The sequence below is a fragment of the Synchiropus splendidus genome, chromosome 10, assembly GCF_027744825.2.
Source record: "Synchiropus splendidus isolate RoL2022-P1 chromosome 10, RoL_Sspl_1.0, whole genome shotgun sequence".
Classification (NCBI taxonomy): Eukaryota; Metazoa; Chordata; class Actinopteri; order Syngnathiformes; family Callionymidae; genus Synchiropus; species Synchiropus splendidus.
The window spans coordinates 17,103,838-17,121,800 of NC_071343.1; the positions used below are offsets into that span (position 1 = coordinate 17,103,838).

Consider the following 17,963-nt stretch of genomic DNA (forward strand, 5'->3'; position numbering starts at 1 on the left):
AATGTCACACCGGATCTCGCTGCTTCAACTCTCTTTGTCACCGTGCCAAGCTTATAGCAGCACAGCTAGACATGTCAACCAGTCCCATAAACTTGAACGTCGTCTTTTTATCGCGAGTACTTTGTTTGTTGACACGCGGTGCGCCATAATACTCGTTTTGAGGTTAACAGGGCGCGGTATCTCCTTCACTTATAAGTGGGACATCATCTCTGTCAGGTGTCAAGGTAGGTAAAACTGCTCGTTTGATGGTCAGATGACCAGCACACGACACAGTCACAACACTATCTTCCCATGTTCTCAATTTCTAGTTCAGTTAAACGTCTTCATTACTCACACACATTTTTCTTTTCGTGCTTTTGAACTTCGTCAGCTCGTGTATTTTATTGTCTTGCTATCAACCGCATAATGTGGTTATTCCCAGTGAAGTATTTGTAAACACTGCATTTCAACGAACGACTGCGAAACGTATTCGTTGCCGAAGAAGAGCCATTTCCTCATTTTAGTTTCTCTCGTGTTGACATTCCTCATTTCAGACGGTTGTGGTCAAGGTAGCCATGATTTTATTTTGGTTTAAACTGCATGCCGGTTGTCTCTTTAACTCTCGCCTTGACATGATATATATTGTTGGATGATGTTTACATGCCACTCTTGGTCTTTCTCATGAAGTAGCATGATGACATCAAAGTTGAGAAGACACAAAGGCAGACAGACAAGTTTAATGGCTAACTTGCTCCCTCTCCTATCTTTAGTACAACTTTCCAGAAGTCTAGCGTGACCCTGTGATGCCAGAGGGCATGGATCCTCTGGGTGCTCGCCCCCAGTTCGTCGACATCCAGTCCCTTCCCACCTGGCAGCAGCAAGCTGAAGATGGCGAGGAGTTTCTCCAAGATCAGAGCGCCAGTCAGAGTCAGAGTCAGCAGTCCTTCCCGTCACCATTTCCTTATAGACCAGACGTCAACCGCAAAATCATCCTTTTGTGAGTCACTTTTTGGTACCGACTCTCAATAAACCTTTTTATATGCCTTCAATACATTCTGGTTCTTTTTAGACTTCAGAGTAAATCCATAGTGCCTTTTGAGGTGCAGTATTTACCCTTTTAACTGTAGATATTTACTGAGTGATGCAATAATAATTCAGTGAAACAAAATGCAGCTCTTGACTAGATATATCCAGTTTTCTTTTTAAATGATCAAACTCTTTACGAGGTCGTAAAGAAGTAGAGCAACCTCGTACGACGCTACATTGTGAGGAGAGTAAAACATTGATCTTCAATCAGTCAGATAAGTCAACTCAAATTTTCAAATTTAAAGCGGTTTTGAAGGGAATGCTGATCTTATGATGCTCTCTGTATTAAATTAAACCATGTGCTGCCAAATTGAGACATTAATTTGTAGTCCCGAAACAAATGTCATAAAGTGCAGCAGAACACACAAATTTAAACTAAGAATTTTAAGTTCTTATTTCGATGTTTGGAGGAAGTGATATTTCATTAATTTCATGCAGTTTATAAAAATTCTGTTACTTGGATTATATTACAGTTAGTGACTCAACATTTCAGTTAAGAGTTTCTTGTCATCACGATGCTTTGTTTGTTTCTCTCGAGCCTTTGGAACAATCATGGGAAATCCATGACAGATTGTACCACAGTATAGGGCCACACAGTGCTAAGTGTTAAGACAGGGTTCAGAATGTGATGTTGGGTGTCCTTGTACGTATGTGGAATTGTGAGGTTTTTAACCACTGTGTTGAAATGATCACTTCAGATCCATGATTTGAATGTGTGAACTAATGTCTCTCTTTGAATGACTTGTGAAGCAGTGGTGTTATTTGAGCGTTTTATTTTTCAACCTTTCTGCCTTGTTACATGAGAGCTACGTTTTTTTTCTGCCACGTAATGAAACTTAAAAAATGAAATATTATGAGGAAAATCTATTACATTTGTTTCCCTTCAGCGCAATTTAGTCATCAAAAGGAAAGTTGTAATTTAGTTCTGTTGAGACCCTCAAAAATCCTCTTTGTGGAACAACACATGACTGTCTGCAGCTCAGCTGCAAGCGTCTCTATAAGAACCGTTTTGTTCTTTCATTCTATCCCTTTCAAACATTCCTGGCCGTCCAGCATGAGCAGGGCTCCAGGAGAATGCCCCAGTCCGGTGCTTCATCCAAATGTATTCCCATTAAAAGATTAACCCACATTACTGTCATAAGGTTCTCAGCCAACTGAAAACATTTACAGTAGCAATAGTATCTTTACAAACGGTCCCTGCTGCCACGTGTCCTCTCTTCACTTATGACATCTATAATAAAAGAAATTCCTTAAATTAAGAAATGAACACCTCCTTATCCCACCTCTGTAGCAGGCCTCAATGTCATGTGACTATGGAGCACTGTTCAATTTAAACCTGAGAAGATGGTGACTGGAGTCGAATTGTGTCTTTACTTCATGTGTTCATTTCTTTCTTCCTGTAGCGCCGGCGAAGTGGCCCTCCTGAACTGCACAGCCATCACCAACACAAGCAACGAGTCTTTGACTGACAAAAACCCCATTTCCGACAGCATCCATCTGCACGCAGGGCCGGAGCTGAAGGACGAGCTGCTCAAGCTTAAAGGTGACTTGAGGGAGACGATCCGTTGGTTGATCTCATGATTGCCTGAACCTTAATTTGAAAACTTCATTTTCCTGGTAATCAAAGAACAGGGCTGTACTTCTCTTTTTGAACATGAAAAGACACATGATGCTCAGCTGAGTTAAATAAATGAGACGGATGTCTCTTCCTGGGAAGTGGACTCGAGAGGAGCTACTTTGCCCACAAAGGTTTTAAACATAGACCATGTTGTGAATCAAAAACTAATGTTAGATCGACGTCTTTTTGTACATGTAGTTTCCTTCTAATCATAAGTACTCACAGATGAAAGGAGATGTATTTAAAATTGTACATATTTGTTTTTTATATATATGTTCATTTGCGCATTTCATTTTCTTTCGCAGAAAGTTGTTAGACCATCAATTTTAAATGCAATTTTTTAATGTTGTTTATTTCTGTCTGAACCACAAGGATCGCTCTTTTATTTTTATTTTACCGTTCAGGTTGTCGGACAGGCGATGCGAAGCTGACAAAAGGCTTCAACTCTGCAGCAAGGTTCATCATCCACACAGTCGGCCCAAAGTTCAAATTGAAGTACAGGACAGCTGCGGAGAGTTCACTGTACAGCTGCTATAGGAACATCCTGCAGCTGGCTGTGTAAGAATCTGTCGAGAATTACATGAGATAAAGCAAGTCTGAAAGTCGAAAAAAGATAAACATCTGTATGCCTTTACATTAAAAACACATCAGCAGTGCTTCCATCTTCTTGTAGTCTAAAGTGCTTAATAGCCAAGTATTATGTTATGTTGTTTCACAATAATGCCCGTAAAAATAACATTGTAGAAATGAGCATGTGGCATTTGTGATCGCTGAGTGGTGTTGTTTCTTTTGGCAGGGAACAGTCGATGACATCTGTTGGAATATGTGTGTTGACGACCGCCAAACGAGGATATCCACTAGAGGACGCTACACACATTGCTTTCAGTAAGCTGAACCCATCAACGTGTCCTTTAATTCCATGTTGTGTTTGTAAGATGAACACCCTGGTATGAAATGCCTTAATCTTTCACATGTCTTGACAGGAACTGTGCGCAGGTTTTTGGAGAATCATGGGAACAGTTTAGAAGCTGTGGTGTTTGCCGTGTCTGAAACTGAAGAGGTTTGTCCATGTCAATTGAGAAGTGCTGAGACCAGAGCGTACAGGGACCAAGACCGATGGGAAGCGAAAGACCACACTCAATACAGACACTAGTTTGTTTCATGACGGTATTTCTGTTCTTTAAATTATTTTGAAACAATGACATTCGCAATAAGAAATGTGACTAATAGACTTCATGCTTCTGTATTCAGTTTGGTCTCGGTCTTGACCTCTCCACCCTCATTGGTCTCTTTACTACAACTATAATGAATCCTGCGTCCATATCCCATAACCTAGAGTTGTAACATCTGTATGTGTCAAGTCAGAGATCACGCTGGCACTTACCCGCTCTGTGTGTTTCTTTCTTTAGCCAGTTTATAAGAAGCTCCTGGCGCTCTACTTCCCGCGCTCTGAAGAGGAGGAGAAAGCAAGCCTGTGCCTTTTACCTGCGGATATTGGAAACGCTGAGGGAGAGCCTGTCGTTCCTGAGAGGCAAATCCGAATCACTGAGAAACCAGGCACTTTGGAAGGTACCATGCTCAAACATGCAGTTTTAACTTACATTGTATGGTCAATATTAGAAAGGTTTGCTTGTTATTGCGCTAGTGAAAACAAAGTTTATTTATTGGCGGTCACTAAGGGCCCTAGCTAGCTAGTTGGTACACACATTTTTTGATCAAATAAAACAATAATAACTACAATCCAGTGGAGATTGCTCAATGAACAGCCAGGATCATGGGCTACAGTTTGGGGAGTCAGGTAGCCGCACCGCAAAAACAATGTGCTGAATTGTGGATTGAATGATGCACAGTGTGTGTTTGAAATCTCCCCCTCTTGGGGCCACTCAGATTGGTCCTGTGACCGCCCTTTGAATGGACCTGGTGTAAGGCATTCCAGCGTTTAAAAAAGAGATTTGCTTCATTGTAGTCGACGCAGACAAAGTACAGGCGAAACATGGTCAGTTTCAAAAGTGGCCACCGGGGGGCAACTGTCATCTGTTGCTGGCTTGAAAAATGGGTGAAAATGCAGCTGCAGAGGTGAAGTCAGGATGGAATGAACTCTCATCATTTATGTATTTAGTTTTATTCACAAGTTTAAGTTTTTTCCCCCGTTTGTCATACCCAACTGCTATTACCATTTATACAAACTGTTCTATTCAGGTTTTTTTTTCACTTTTAGCAGGGCAAGTACATCTTGTTCCTTGAAATAATTAAAAGCAATATTCTGCCCGTAGCTATTTTGCCAAACTGTCCACTGCTTGCATAAAAAAAAATCACAGATCATAAACAGAATTTTTACAATACTTAAATAGAGTATCAAATGAACTCTTTTTTTTTCATCATTGCATCTTTCTTACAGCTGTGTTTTTCCAAGTGTTCCTATCATATTAAGGCTTTACTTTATTTAAATTTATATTCCTTGGCTTGATGCCCCCCCCTACAGTTGCACTATACTTTTTTTTTTGTTATATGTGCCTGTTTGCTCCTATTTTATGTCTTTCTCTCTTTCATCCCAATCTTACAACCTATTAATAAATACATTGAAGTCTTAATTTAATATTAGATTCTATAAATGGTTTTAACATTATTTCTTGTCCCTCACAGCAAATAAAATGTGATATGTTTAAAAAAAAACCTTATAATAAAGTGCCATTGCATGTTTTTCACACATAGTTTTGTTACCAAAATATTCACCACTCAAATAGATCTAAGATCTAAGTATTTTAAGTATATAATGTTATGTGTTTTGTTTTATTTCCTGTCTTTTTTTTCAATATATTTTAGTAATACATTGAAAATTAAATATAATACTCTTTTTCTGCTATCGTTTGACAATTTCCCTTGGGAATGTAATTGCCCATCCTTTGGTGAAGGGCTGGTTCCATAGATGGAGTGAGCATGTTGGCTCGACATAAATGTGGAAGGCCATTGTAGTGGTTGTCATTGCAGTAGAATCGTGGGTGTAGATTATGGGGGCAGGCTGCTATCTTCCTGTGTGAACTTGTAAGAAAAATAAAACCGCCACATTAGCCAGCTGTTCATTTTCAATCCAATATCATTGTAGATTAGATGGCATGTCCTCCACTCTGACATATATTGAGTGAGTCACTGGACTCTTTAGGAGGACATGAATTAGAAGCAGAACGATACACATCCTTGTTCCAGCTTGACTGATGGGAAGCAGATGTTGCAGTCTTTTGGCATTTTTGATCTCACTCATTTTTATTGGACTGAAAATCAATCAACAAGCTGCGCTGTCAGCAAAAATGTAGTAAAGGCAGCCAGTTGCTAAACTCTCCAGTGTCATGGGCAGTTAGTGGAGCCTTCATCATGAAAGGACAGTCGGACCTGGGTCAGTGCTAAAACTGTATAAGGAAGAGTTGCAGGCCAAGGATGAGGAAACTGGATTGGTGTGTGATTAGTCACCGAAACATGCTGAGGACATTGAGAACACCATGGAGAGCCCTTCTGCACTGACAGATGAAGAACAGATGTCTTCTCATGTAGTGTTCGTAAAGTCGCGAAGGAATGGTCCTCCATTGGAAGAACCTTGTGGTGAGGTGCAAGTAGTCATGTGAGTAAATGGAGAAACAAAAACAGAAGGGGGAAAAAATTGGGGTTCAAATACAGCATATCACACTCTCTGGTGAAGTGCTGACTCTCCATGTTATGATGGTATGGATGGTTTGATTTGGTATTCTGGATCACTGGTGTCAAATATGGAGCAAAATGGCAATCGCAAATCAGGATGAAAAATCCTGCTGGTGCATCATAAGCCTAAACTAAACTAAGATCTCTCCCGACGTGGAAGTGTGACATTTAGATAGTACGTTTCTTTCAGGATTCTTCTGTTTAAAATGTTTCTCTTTAGCCTCAGCTGTACTTTGATTCGCTGATCCCTCTGAAGTACAAACAAGGGTGCAACTTCATCTGTGCACTATTCGAAAAGTGTCCATTTTATTTCTCCATTCAGCAGTGCAGAATGTTTGTTGCATGGTGAATGAGGTCTTTTTAGATTGTGCTGTTGACTGTATTCAGAATGTGACCGTTATATTTAACAAACAGGAGACAGTCCCTAAAGTGACCATTTAATTCCAAAGGTTAATGTTTAGGAAGCCAAAGAAGTGCATCCTTTGTTTCTGCTCAGCAGTGGTTACATATGCTCCAAGAATAGTCATGTGGTCAGATTTTTTTCTCAGAAGTGACAGAGAGATTGACAAGAATCACTGCGTTCATAATTAAGTTAACACCAGACTTGTTTATTTTATTTTGTTTATTTTACACCGAACTGTTTATTTTTTTTGTTTTTGCAGTTGCCTTGTGAGTAAACAAGTTTAATGGAGGTAGATGAACACAATTAGTTGCCGTGTTTGAAGCTAAAGTTTGTGAGTGAGTATTTGTCTCTAACTGTGCACCATAGTTTACTCCCATCCGCTTATATTGCACTTTGTCTAAACACTGATGTTTGGCTGAGGAATATTTTGAAGCAGCTCTTGTGTTGGCGCGTGTTTGTGGTTAGCGTTGCCCTCCAGACTGATCCCTGCTGCCGTGGCGCTTCAAAGTGGCTTTGAGGTGTCGATCCAAAGCAAGCTGGCCGTGTGCAAGTGAAACCTAGTAACCACAGACGGAATTATACAAACTAAGAGACATGCATGCTTGTTTGAACAACGATAACCATGCGTGAACATATGCGGAAGAATACAGGGAAAGTAGAGAGGAGAAACATGTGGCTGAAGCCTGGAGTTCAGCGAATTGGGCTTATTTTGGAGCCGTATCATGCAGTCCTCTTGCTTTGTGCTTGCCTGTTTGTGTAGATGACTCAGAAGAGGAAAATCTGGAGTCGGACCTGGGTCAGGTTGGCAATCATGCTTTTGCCCGGATGGAGGGAGACGTGGACAAACAACGCAAACTGATCCTGCAGGGCCAGATGTCCGAGGCAGCCATGCAGAAGCAACACCAGAGGAAGTATGTCTCCGACTGAAATTCAGAAATCATCCCATAAATGATGAGTCATATTTGTTGATACTGTAAATGCTTAACAGTGATGATTTATGGGAGCATTTTCTTCGCAGGAACCTAGTCGTAAGTGTATTTGCTCTTACTTCACAGCTACAGTCGCTGGTTGTGTCGAGCAAGAGCCGAAGATCTGTCAGACATTGCTGCTCTCAAAGCTTTATATCAAACAGGTGGGTTATGCTTCCCCCATCAGAGCAGAGCCAGGATTCTCCATGTATATTATTGCCCTACATCGAAAGCTAATTCTTCACAGGCCGTTGGTGTCTAGTGAGATTTGCATCCATGATGCATTCAAGCATTCTTCAGTAACCTTGGAACAATGTCAGGAAAAACAACATGTTTTGTTTTTCTGTAGCGATGAGTGGGTGAGGTATCATTGCACAGTATTGCAAGGTTTATGAAACAGAGTCATCATTTTCTGAGGCCACTAGATGGCGCTCTTGGTTGAGAAATGATGTGAGGTTTCATTGACTGAGTTGTTCAAGTCTGAACATTTTACATTAGACTCTGAAAATCAGGACACTGTTTCAGGAACCCACACCAACCCTTTAATACTGTCATGAAACATCATCTGTCCATCACTAGTTGTCTGTATCGCTTGTGCGGAAAGCTTACAGCTCCAGCAGAGGGCAATACAATCAATTTTATTCATTTCCTCTAGCCTAAGAAGTCTTACAAGTAGTTGTTTTTCAGGTATTCTTAATGCAAAAGATGAGTGGAAGAGTGCTCGTGAAACATTTCTTGAATTGATGCATCACTGTCTGTTGGCTTGAATCCTACTATAAATAAAAAAAATCACCAGATCAGATGGTGAATAATGAAGTATAGCTATCGCTCACTGCAGGTTTTCTAGTATCTGTACTGATGTACATAATATTGTAGAGGTGGTTGAACAGGTCTGTTGTCTTGGAGATGGTTTTTCGCATCACCATCTGATGCTTCTGTCCAGATGGAATTAAAAATGTATTAGCTTTATTCTGGTGCTTAAGAACATAACATGTCGGGTGATGTTAAAACATTTTTAGAAATGATATCTTCACCTAATAATATAGGATGAGGTCAAAACAAACATGATTTTCCCCTGATTTCAAACATATATTGAATGTATTTCTGTAGTTTTCAACTGTCACTCATGTGCTGTTCATAACGTGGTGTGCTGCTTCTTCCACCTCCGTTCAAGCCCAGTTTACAAGCTGTGTTTATTAAAATGCTCACACCTTCACAGGAGCTTTGAACACTTTCCAGGACACGCTTCTTGAACCCACAGCTTTGGCATTACTCTCCGTGCATGAGGTGCTTTCTTAACACTTCCTTCTTGTGCCCAAAGGTGTGGACATGTGTGGCAGAACAGTGGTGGTTGTGGTTGGAAGAAACATCCCGGTGACGGTGATTGATCTTGAAAAGGTAAGACATTTTCACGTGGGAATATTCGTCCAGCCTCCCTTCCCGCACGCCGTGGAGAATTTGTATGGTCTGGTTCCATCGAGCGGATGAATAAACATGATAACATTGACTTGCGGTGGCTGCACAACACATCTGTCTTTCAAGTCATTATTTTTGCATGTGTTGTTTGCTTACCAAAATATACACAGCTACAAAGTCTGACTCCAGTCAGAAATAATCACTGACTTCCTCTTAAAGCTATCAGAAAAGCACTGGAGAGCCTTCACACCTGCACTCATTTCAACCAATGCTGAGATGCTAGTGAATCCAACATTGTTGCCTTAGATTCTTTTTATTTTTAACATTCATTTTGTGCTGCTTAAAGTGCATACAAACGTATGTGATTGTGTCAAACACTTTTTTTATCGCAGTTTTCATGAAGGCAGCAGTATTTTGAAAATGTAGCCATGTGGAGCGTTAAGTTAGACAACACCAACGTGGCACAAAAACTATCTTGCAACGAATTAGATTTAAAATAGACTTCATGTCTGTGTTGGTACTGGACTGTCACACAGGCTGTTTACTGCGTTCTTGGCGGACCTCTCTGTCTCAAATGTGGCCCATTGTTTTGGTAACTCGATGCTATTGCACAGCGCTGGTGACAATGACGAAACCATACAAGTGTGGAACAAGAATGTGATCTGAGAAGCCACTTTACAGGCTTATTGACTGCTAGGGGAAAAACTTTTAAACACATAAATATGACCAAGTATGGCAGTGTTTATTTTTTTAATATAAAGACACTTCACAGACAGATTACTACCTATGTATATAGCACTTTTTTTTAATAATAATAAAATGTTAAATTAATACATGTTCACAAACTGAAGAAATGCCTCTGATTGAATATATATCTATATATCTATATCTGTCTGTCTGTCTTTTTTTCAGTCTTAGATGACAGAAATGGGTCTCACTTTACTTTACATTAGGGAAATTTATTACCATTAATAAACTACTTATTCACATGTGTATTTGCAGATTATCAGTCAGTAATCAAGACACCACAATTACTGAGTATTCACCATAATTCAACACGTACTGTAATTACATTATTTATAGTAAATGTATTAGTGTTACCCAAAATGCACAATCTCTGTGCTATTCCTAATTTCAAATAGCAAACACATCACTTCCCTTTTTCATAGATATCTTTTTTATTAAAAGAATGAATAAAAGTTTACATTTATATAATTTCTGAATGCATGCGAGCCATGCTGTCAAGCAGACTTGGCCACAGTATTGACTAAATGTAGGCAACTTCTGGCAGGTCATTCTGCTCCTGACATTCTTCTTGTTCACACTCGGGGAAGCCATCTTGGATTGTCTACTCGGGGGCTGGTGTGGATTCTCCGACTTTCTGACTTGAAAGTTGTTCCTGTTGAAAGTTTTGGTTCCAAACTTGGAAAGTTCCAGCTGCACGTACAACTGGAACATACTGAAAAACTACTGTTTTACTATTTGTCACTAGTTCCGATGTAAATGTAACATGTTTCAATTCTTGGTTTAATTGAGTCCTTTTTCTTGTTTGTGAGCACTAACTGCTTTTATGTCATATCTACACATTCAACATTTTTTTAGGATTTAAAATTAGGTTCATCCTTACTTTTAAACATTGGATCTATTTTCCCATTTTGTATGTATTTATTATCATAAAAAGGCTCTATATTTTTGAGTATATTACTCTCTCACGACAGTCACACATCAGAAAAGAGGGTAGAAAATGAAGCGTACATAGGTCCATGCCTACTGGTAGTTTTCATCATCCACAGTCAAGATATTTGTTTTGATGTGGCATTTTGGATATGTGTGAACAGAGAAAAGAGAAGAGAGTGAACTTGCCATTGGAAATTGGACAGAAGTTTTGGGAACATTAGCTAAATACGACCATGTAACAGTAAAGGCAGTCTGATCTCGAGGTACCTTTGACTACCTGACTTGCTATGGATGGGAAAAGCGAGAAGACATCAAAGAACTGTGCCTTTATGTTTCCGCTCCAGCGTATTTAGTGCTTTTCATGTGTTTACAGGCTTTGTTATACTTCATCCATGTGATGGATCACATTGCCTCGAAGGACTATGTGATGGTTTACTTCCACACGCTGACTGGGGACCACAACCACCTGCACTCCGACTTTCTGAAAAGCCTGTATGACATCGTCGATGCCAAGTGAGTGACATGCAGTCATTTATTATTGTGCTGTTTCGTTGTACATGTTGTGATCTTCATTTAAAATGGCATGAAGTAATACTCAGAGAATGGAAGGATTTATTTCTGTGGATTAAAGCGGGTTAATAAGTGAAGTCGCGTCTTTGTTGAATGTTCCACTTCAACAAAAGTTGTCTGAAGTTGATTCAAATTGCCAGCCACACGGATATTGCACGATTAAGAGTCAGCTGTTTGCAGTGGTATTAACTATCCACCAGAGCTGGCTATACAGTATAGGGAAGATGTTTTCTCTTTATCTTGTAAGTGGACCCAAGATTCCAAAAGATTTTAGCTGTTCCTGGTACTCATCTTCCTTCTCTGTTAGTCATTATATCATCATCACCCATTGTGAGATTAGAAAAAAAAAAATCATAATCTTGTGCAGCTTTCTGGAACCATTTGGGAAGAGTGTGTCATTTGACCTTCGCATGACCTTCTTTGGCTGCGTCCTCTGGTCGCACCAGGGTCACCGCTCGTAGACACCAGTTTAGCAGAACAATTTTTAGGTGAATCATATTTTTTTGCCTTTTCAAGTCTCCCTAAATCTGGAGGCCATGTTTGCAACAGGAAACCCAAACTTGGAGCGTTTCCTCGGGTTGATGTTTTGGCTTTCGCTCAGCACTCATCCAAAAGTTCACTGTATTGAAAGCAGATTCTTCATCGGAACTGGACTCAGATCAGTGATACAGTGAAGTCACCTTTGCTGCCAACAAGCACATTTTTGTGAAGACGTCAAATTTAAACTCAATAGATCTAATTGCTGGAACCGATGCCGCCTGCTTTTGTACACTTTCATTTTCTCTGCCTGTTTAACGTATTCAAAACTGTCTAGGACATTAAGAGAAACAGTTTGAAGCCAAAGTTTGTGGGAAAACATCAAACAGCACAATGAAAGATGATGAATGGGCACATTTTCCAGACCAACAAAGCATCACCATCCGGGCTAGATTTGCCTGTATAATGTCTAGATTTACCTCCCTAGTTCCTGTCTCTGATGTCAAAAGGACTTTTACATCTCATGGATCGACCTGTGCTGTCAGATGCTCCTGCTTTACTTTTTTGTTCTGTTGGTCCTATATCACGGGGGTGCATGGAGGTCAAGGCTAACCTTCTCCCGAGGGATGAAAATGGATTGTACCACACCTGAGGGCTCACTCTGTCATCTAAACCACAAGTATTTCAACCGTAACCACGGAAACCGAGAGAAAAACAATACTTTTACGATGTTCTTAATTTGATTTATGGACACTCTTATCAGTAACTTACTGTAAGATGTGTCTGCATTTACTCATTAATGACCAAAATATGGGAACATTTAAATGAAGTAGAATTCTGTAAAAATTGTAAATTAAAGTGCTTTTAAAATACTTAAATTTAGTAGTTTGTATTTATGCCAGATAGTCATTCCAAAAACAGCTTTTATTTCTATGAACAGTCTGAACTGGGTGTTTTCGGAAGGTTACTCTTAATGTCGGCTTCAACATAAATGATGATGGCAATAATAGATGCTAATATCATAAGCTGGGAACCCATTTTGTCATGTGCCATTAATACATTGTGTTGCGAGGAGGAAAACATTTAGAATTAATGTCTGTACATTTCTGCCCTCGCTGTGAAATGAATGGTCTCAGTCTGAGGAGGTTCATGTAGAGCAGCATGCAGCCTGTTTTTCCACACAAACATTAGCCTGAATCAATATTAAATTCCTTTTCGGTTATCACTCATAAATCTATATTTGCCGTCGTCGTTTGATGCCAACTCTTAGTGCAGTTCACGTGTCGTGGATGTCAAACACCGAGTCTATATAGTGAGTCAAAGCTTTGACATACAATGTATAGTAGCTTTTGAATGAAGTGAAATGCTGCCTATGTATTCAAGGACATAAAAAAAAAGTCTGCGTTCGTCAGCTTTGGTGTGGAGATTAGTTTGTGGGATCATTATTTTGTTCCCTGTAGAGTAGCGTGGGGCTGCAGCGCTCCTCAAGCATCCCTGGTTGATTCCCTTCTCCGTCTCCTGGCTGCTTCAGATTACTTGAGAATGAATCGATGTGATGCCTCGCTGAGACCCCCTGTTATGACGGATCATACCACAGAATACAAAGTATTATCGCCCAGCGGGCTTCCATTGTTTGTTTGCCAAGTCGGAGTGGCAGGTTTTGAATAGGAAACACATTACCTGTCATTATTAACTAATAATTCCTCTTGTTTTGGTGCGTACATGCCATTTTTACATTTTTTTTTAATCAATTTTTTTATAGATTTGTGACAAAAGTTCGCCTCAAGGCTCTTATGGTTATTTTGTGTTTATGCAGATGAAGCTGTCATTGGTTCAGAGGTTCTTTTTTTTTTTTTTTTTAATCTATTTGCTTGTGTGGATGATCAGTATTTCTTATTGAAATCTTATTATCCACTGGGAGGCTAATAAAGGCTCAGTCTAATTTAATCTAATCTAATCTAATTCATGCTTAATTTATTTTAATATTTTTTTAATAACAGACTCAAGACAGAAGGGGATAGTTGCAGTGTTCTTTAAATTCATTAAATCTCCATTGTCTTCTTCAACACGAGCATTTGTCTGCATTAATGTTGACCTTTCTCAACTGGTGAGATTGTCCGCTCGCCTTTTCAATACTGAAGCATCATGAAACAGTGTCCTCACAAGATGGCACTCTCTGCTCTGAAATCTTTGGGTTCATACAACTACTGTAATCTCCAGACTACAGAGTGCACCGGAATATTAGCCATGCCCACTAAATTTAAGAAGGAACACAGATATTGTTCATACACAAGCCGCACAGCGGCCTATAAGCCGTGGATGCGGTGGTGCTATCTGCTCCTTAGAAAGGTCAGTGGTGCATCTGGCTTAAAGGAGCTTTTCAAAACTAGTTTTGAAAATGGGCTTCGGCATCAAGACTGACTTATGAAGCAAACTTGAATCATGAGCTCCTCACATCTTTTATTCTTGTTAAAGCGCTCAAAATGGGCTGTTTTCGCCCACAGCCAGTCTCAGCAGATGCTTCAGACCGCGAGAAAAAAGTAGTGGCTTTTATAGTCCGAAAATTACGGTACTTCAGTGAAACCTCCCTTCATTTTTTCTTAGCCTAGAGCTCATTGTTTCATGAATTCTCACCTTCCCTGTGGGCACCTTTTTCAAGGGGCAGCAAGAGTTTGAGAGACTTTCACGGCTGAACTCAAGTCACGCATCCAGCCGAACACGTGTTATATCTAACACTAATAAATGAAGCAGCGCGATCATGAAAAGTGGAGAATAAAACTTGTCAAGTCAAGAAAACTGCCCCTAAACCTGAGCTAATTTCATAATTCAAATGTGCCATTTGGATTTATGTTGGTTGTGTTCAGGGTCTCGAAGCGATGAGAGATCTGTCTATCTATCACATTGTTCACCACGGCGTGTCTAGTTGCTGCAAATGACAGGAGAGTTTGTGCCTGAATATCTAGACAATAGTCGCCATAGTATTTAAGATTCGAATATTTTCAGAGGCTGCTCTCGAACCCAGATCTAGAGGAAGGCTGTGCTGGACTACCTGGCTCTCATTAACTGTAGCTGCTTTTTTCTCAATGATCCTGGGAGCTTTGTCGCCATGGTGTCCAGACCTTGGTATGGGCGGCCATGCCAGGTGTGGGGCCAGACAAAGACCCATCTGGTCACCTCAGACCCAACCTGGAGCTAGGCAACGGTGAGGGGCTTGTGCCTGGCGTCTAACCAAGGGGCTTGGTCGGGCACAGTCCCCCGGAGAAACACTGTGTAGACGTAGCAGGTTTCAGCCCAACGGACGGTCGAGCACGAGAGATGGACTCTCTTCCACTCACTTTTCAGAGTTCTGTCTGTGACTTTTGTTACCATTAACATCTTCTTTTCCTTACAGGTTTAAGAGCAATATCAAGGCTTTCTACTATGTACATCCAACATTTCGCTCCAAGGTGAGAGTTTGTCATGGATTTCATTGTTGAAGAGTCACACAAATCACACAAACTTATCTACACATTGTGCTACACATCATTTACCCGGCCCAGGTCTCCACTTGGTTCTTCACCACCTTCAGTGTGTCAGGCATGAAAGACAAGGTGCGCTACCTGGACAACCTCCAACAGCTCTTCACCTGCATCAGACCGGAGCAAATCGACATCCCCCCCTTCGTTCTGGAGTACGATTCCCGGGTGAGTGCACACTCCACAGCTGCCCAGTTATTCCTCCTGCTGCTCCGCTGGGACAGTGTGAGGTGGAGACTTTATATCTTCTCAAGTGGCAGTTCTGGAGACGATCATTGTCATGATCTTCTGCGCCGCTGAACATGAAAGCATTTGTTATACTATCTCAGCACGTGTCCTGGAAATGATGATGCCTTGCTCTGAAGATGTTCCTGGGACTCGCACATGACAGCAGTTCTCTGGTTCATTGAACAAAGATGGTCTCTGATTTAAGATGAAACCGATGGAACTGCCTCTCCAACATGCCTCTACATGATTGCAGACACAATGAGCCGCCGCCTCTCGCTCTAATAACCACCGTTTTCCATGAAAGTGCGGGGAAGAATGAGCGCCTCGCCTGATCTCTTTGATTCGCTCTCCAGAGACGTGAACGCCACTCATTTGTTCTTTGCGTTTTATCAACCTCCCGCCCGGCTCCCAGCACTTCCTCACCACTGGATGGGGTTGTCATGGTTACGGCACTGGCTGCCTGATCTACATCAACCCGATGAAGGATGTTGGCATGAAGAATGTGTCGTCTGGTGATGGCGAGGTTTCATGACACACTACTGAAGGGTTGGTGAGGTCTCACGACACAGTGTCCTGATTTGCAGAGGCCACCAGATGGCACTGTCTGCTGTGAAATGTTTGGACTTGCACAACTAACTCAGTAAAACCTCACATCATTTGTAAGCGCCATCTAGTGACCTGTGTAAATTAGGACACTATTTCATCAACCCTGCAGTACTGTTTCATGATACGACTTTATTAGAATTATCTTTCACTTGCGAATGGTTTTCATGTTGAGACATCAGTCCTGATCTCAAATACTGTGTCTGATCAACTGGGCTGGAAAAGCACATGGATTTGACATAGGAGAGGTGCACAAATCTGTATTCACAAGGCTTTTTTTTTTTTGTTACATGTATTCGGAATATTTGATTTTTTTTTTGTCTCTTTAACACGAAAAGGTCCCACAATGCACAGCAACAATTTAATCTTTTTTATTAGAGCCGATGTTCATTTTGCTTACAAGAGATTTGTCATGAAGGATGAACTTTGAACTCACTACAAGTAACATCCGACTTACGACCGGGATCGGTTCCGACCAACCGGTCGTAAGTCAGGTTGGATATAAGTGGAATGCCATTCCAAATGGCCGAGGCCAGGGTTATAGGGGCTACTGTAGTGGTAGATCACTGTGTGAGAGTGAGATGCTGGGATACTGTGCTGCCGTGACTGTTGTACGTGTTGCCTGGCTGCTACGTGCCAGATATTGAATAAAAAATAAAAATAAGCATCAGCATGCCATGGTCGTAAGTACAGGTGGCTGTAAGTCGAGCAGGTCGTAAGTCGGATGTTACTTGTATATTACATAGCTGCATAACAGTATCTTCCTGTTTCCCAGGTGAACGGACCCTATCGTGCCTCCCAGTCCTCCGGTCTGTGAACCAGAGCCTGTGTGGACCACTGCACCTAATTTCACACCAAAAAACACCTGAGCTTTTTTTGCCAAAAGGACAAACTGATCACCGACGGCGAGAAGCGAGCGAGTCCTGAACCATCTCAGCACTGCTCAGCGGCTCGTTCACAAATCAGCACAAAAACCGATGAGACCAAACATCACGTTCCTATGTTTCCGTCTTGTCAAGTCTGATCCGTCCCATATGCCGGAGGATTTGGGATGAAGCCATCTGCCTTACATCAGCTCAGCTCCAACAGCAGCGTTTCCACTTGACTTCCAAAAAGCTCCGGTGCTGTGACGAATCAAAAGCCTCTCTTGATTGTTCCGTTTAAGCTAGTGAATGAGCTGATCAGTGGACTTCACCTTCACCTGTCCATTTTTCGTTTTAACACTTGGACTTTCCACTCTGTCACAAACTGAGCCAAGACCTCAGCCGGTCAAAGCCTGTGGCTCCTGTCAAAAGAAAGTGCTCACGTTCTGACACCAAGAGGACACACATCACTCTTTCACACTCATTCTGGTTTTAATCCTGAGAAACTGCACTTTCTGAGGAAGACATGTGCTACTTTGAGCATAGGTCAGGTGATTTCTTCACAGTTTGAGGGGGGGTATTTTCTTTACTGAAACATTCCAGGCACGTCAGCGAAGCTTCACACTCACTGGTTAAGATTCAACGTCATGTGATGACTCAATCGATGCTACAGGAAACATGAGCCAGAACCGTTTCCTTCTGTTTGTTTTGTCTCACTATGATTCACTCTCAGAATGTTTTTTTTAATATCTATATGTCATTTGTACAGCCGTGCATGATGGTAAAGGAAGTGTACACGTCGATGAAAGTACTGGGGTTTTGTCCTTTTTTTTATTTCTACAATGATTAAAATCATTCTCTACACTTCTG

General features: G+C 41.0%; 1 protein-coding gene across 1 annotated transcript; it reads left to right on the top strand.

The window, feature by feature from the left end:
- The first annotated feature begins 37 nt into the window (after nucleotides 1–37).
- gdap2 (ganglioside induced differentiation associated protein 2) lies at nucleotides 38–17,963 on the top strand. Its single transcript, XM_053877846.1, has 14 exons — nucleotides 38–224; nucleotides 750–976; nucleotides 2,469–2,608; nucleotides 3,088–3,241; nucleotides 3,480–3,568; nucleotides 3,667–3,743; nucleotides 4,093–4,252; nucleotides 7,537–7,687; nucleotides 7,832–7,908; nucleotides 9,066–9,142; nucleotides 11,211–11,350; nucleotides 15,276–15,330; nucleotides 15,424–15,567; nucleotides 17,006–17,963. Exons 2-14 carry the CDS (start codon nucleotides 783–785, stop codon nucleotides 17,045–17,047), a joined length of 1,500 nt encoding a protein of 499 aa, XP_053733821.1. The 5' UTR covers nucleotides 38–224; nucleotides 750–782; the 3' UTR covers nucleotides 17,048–17,963.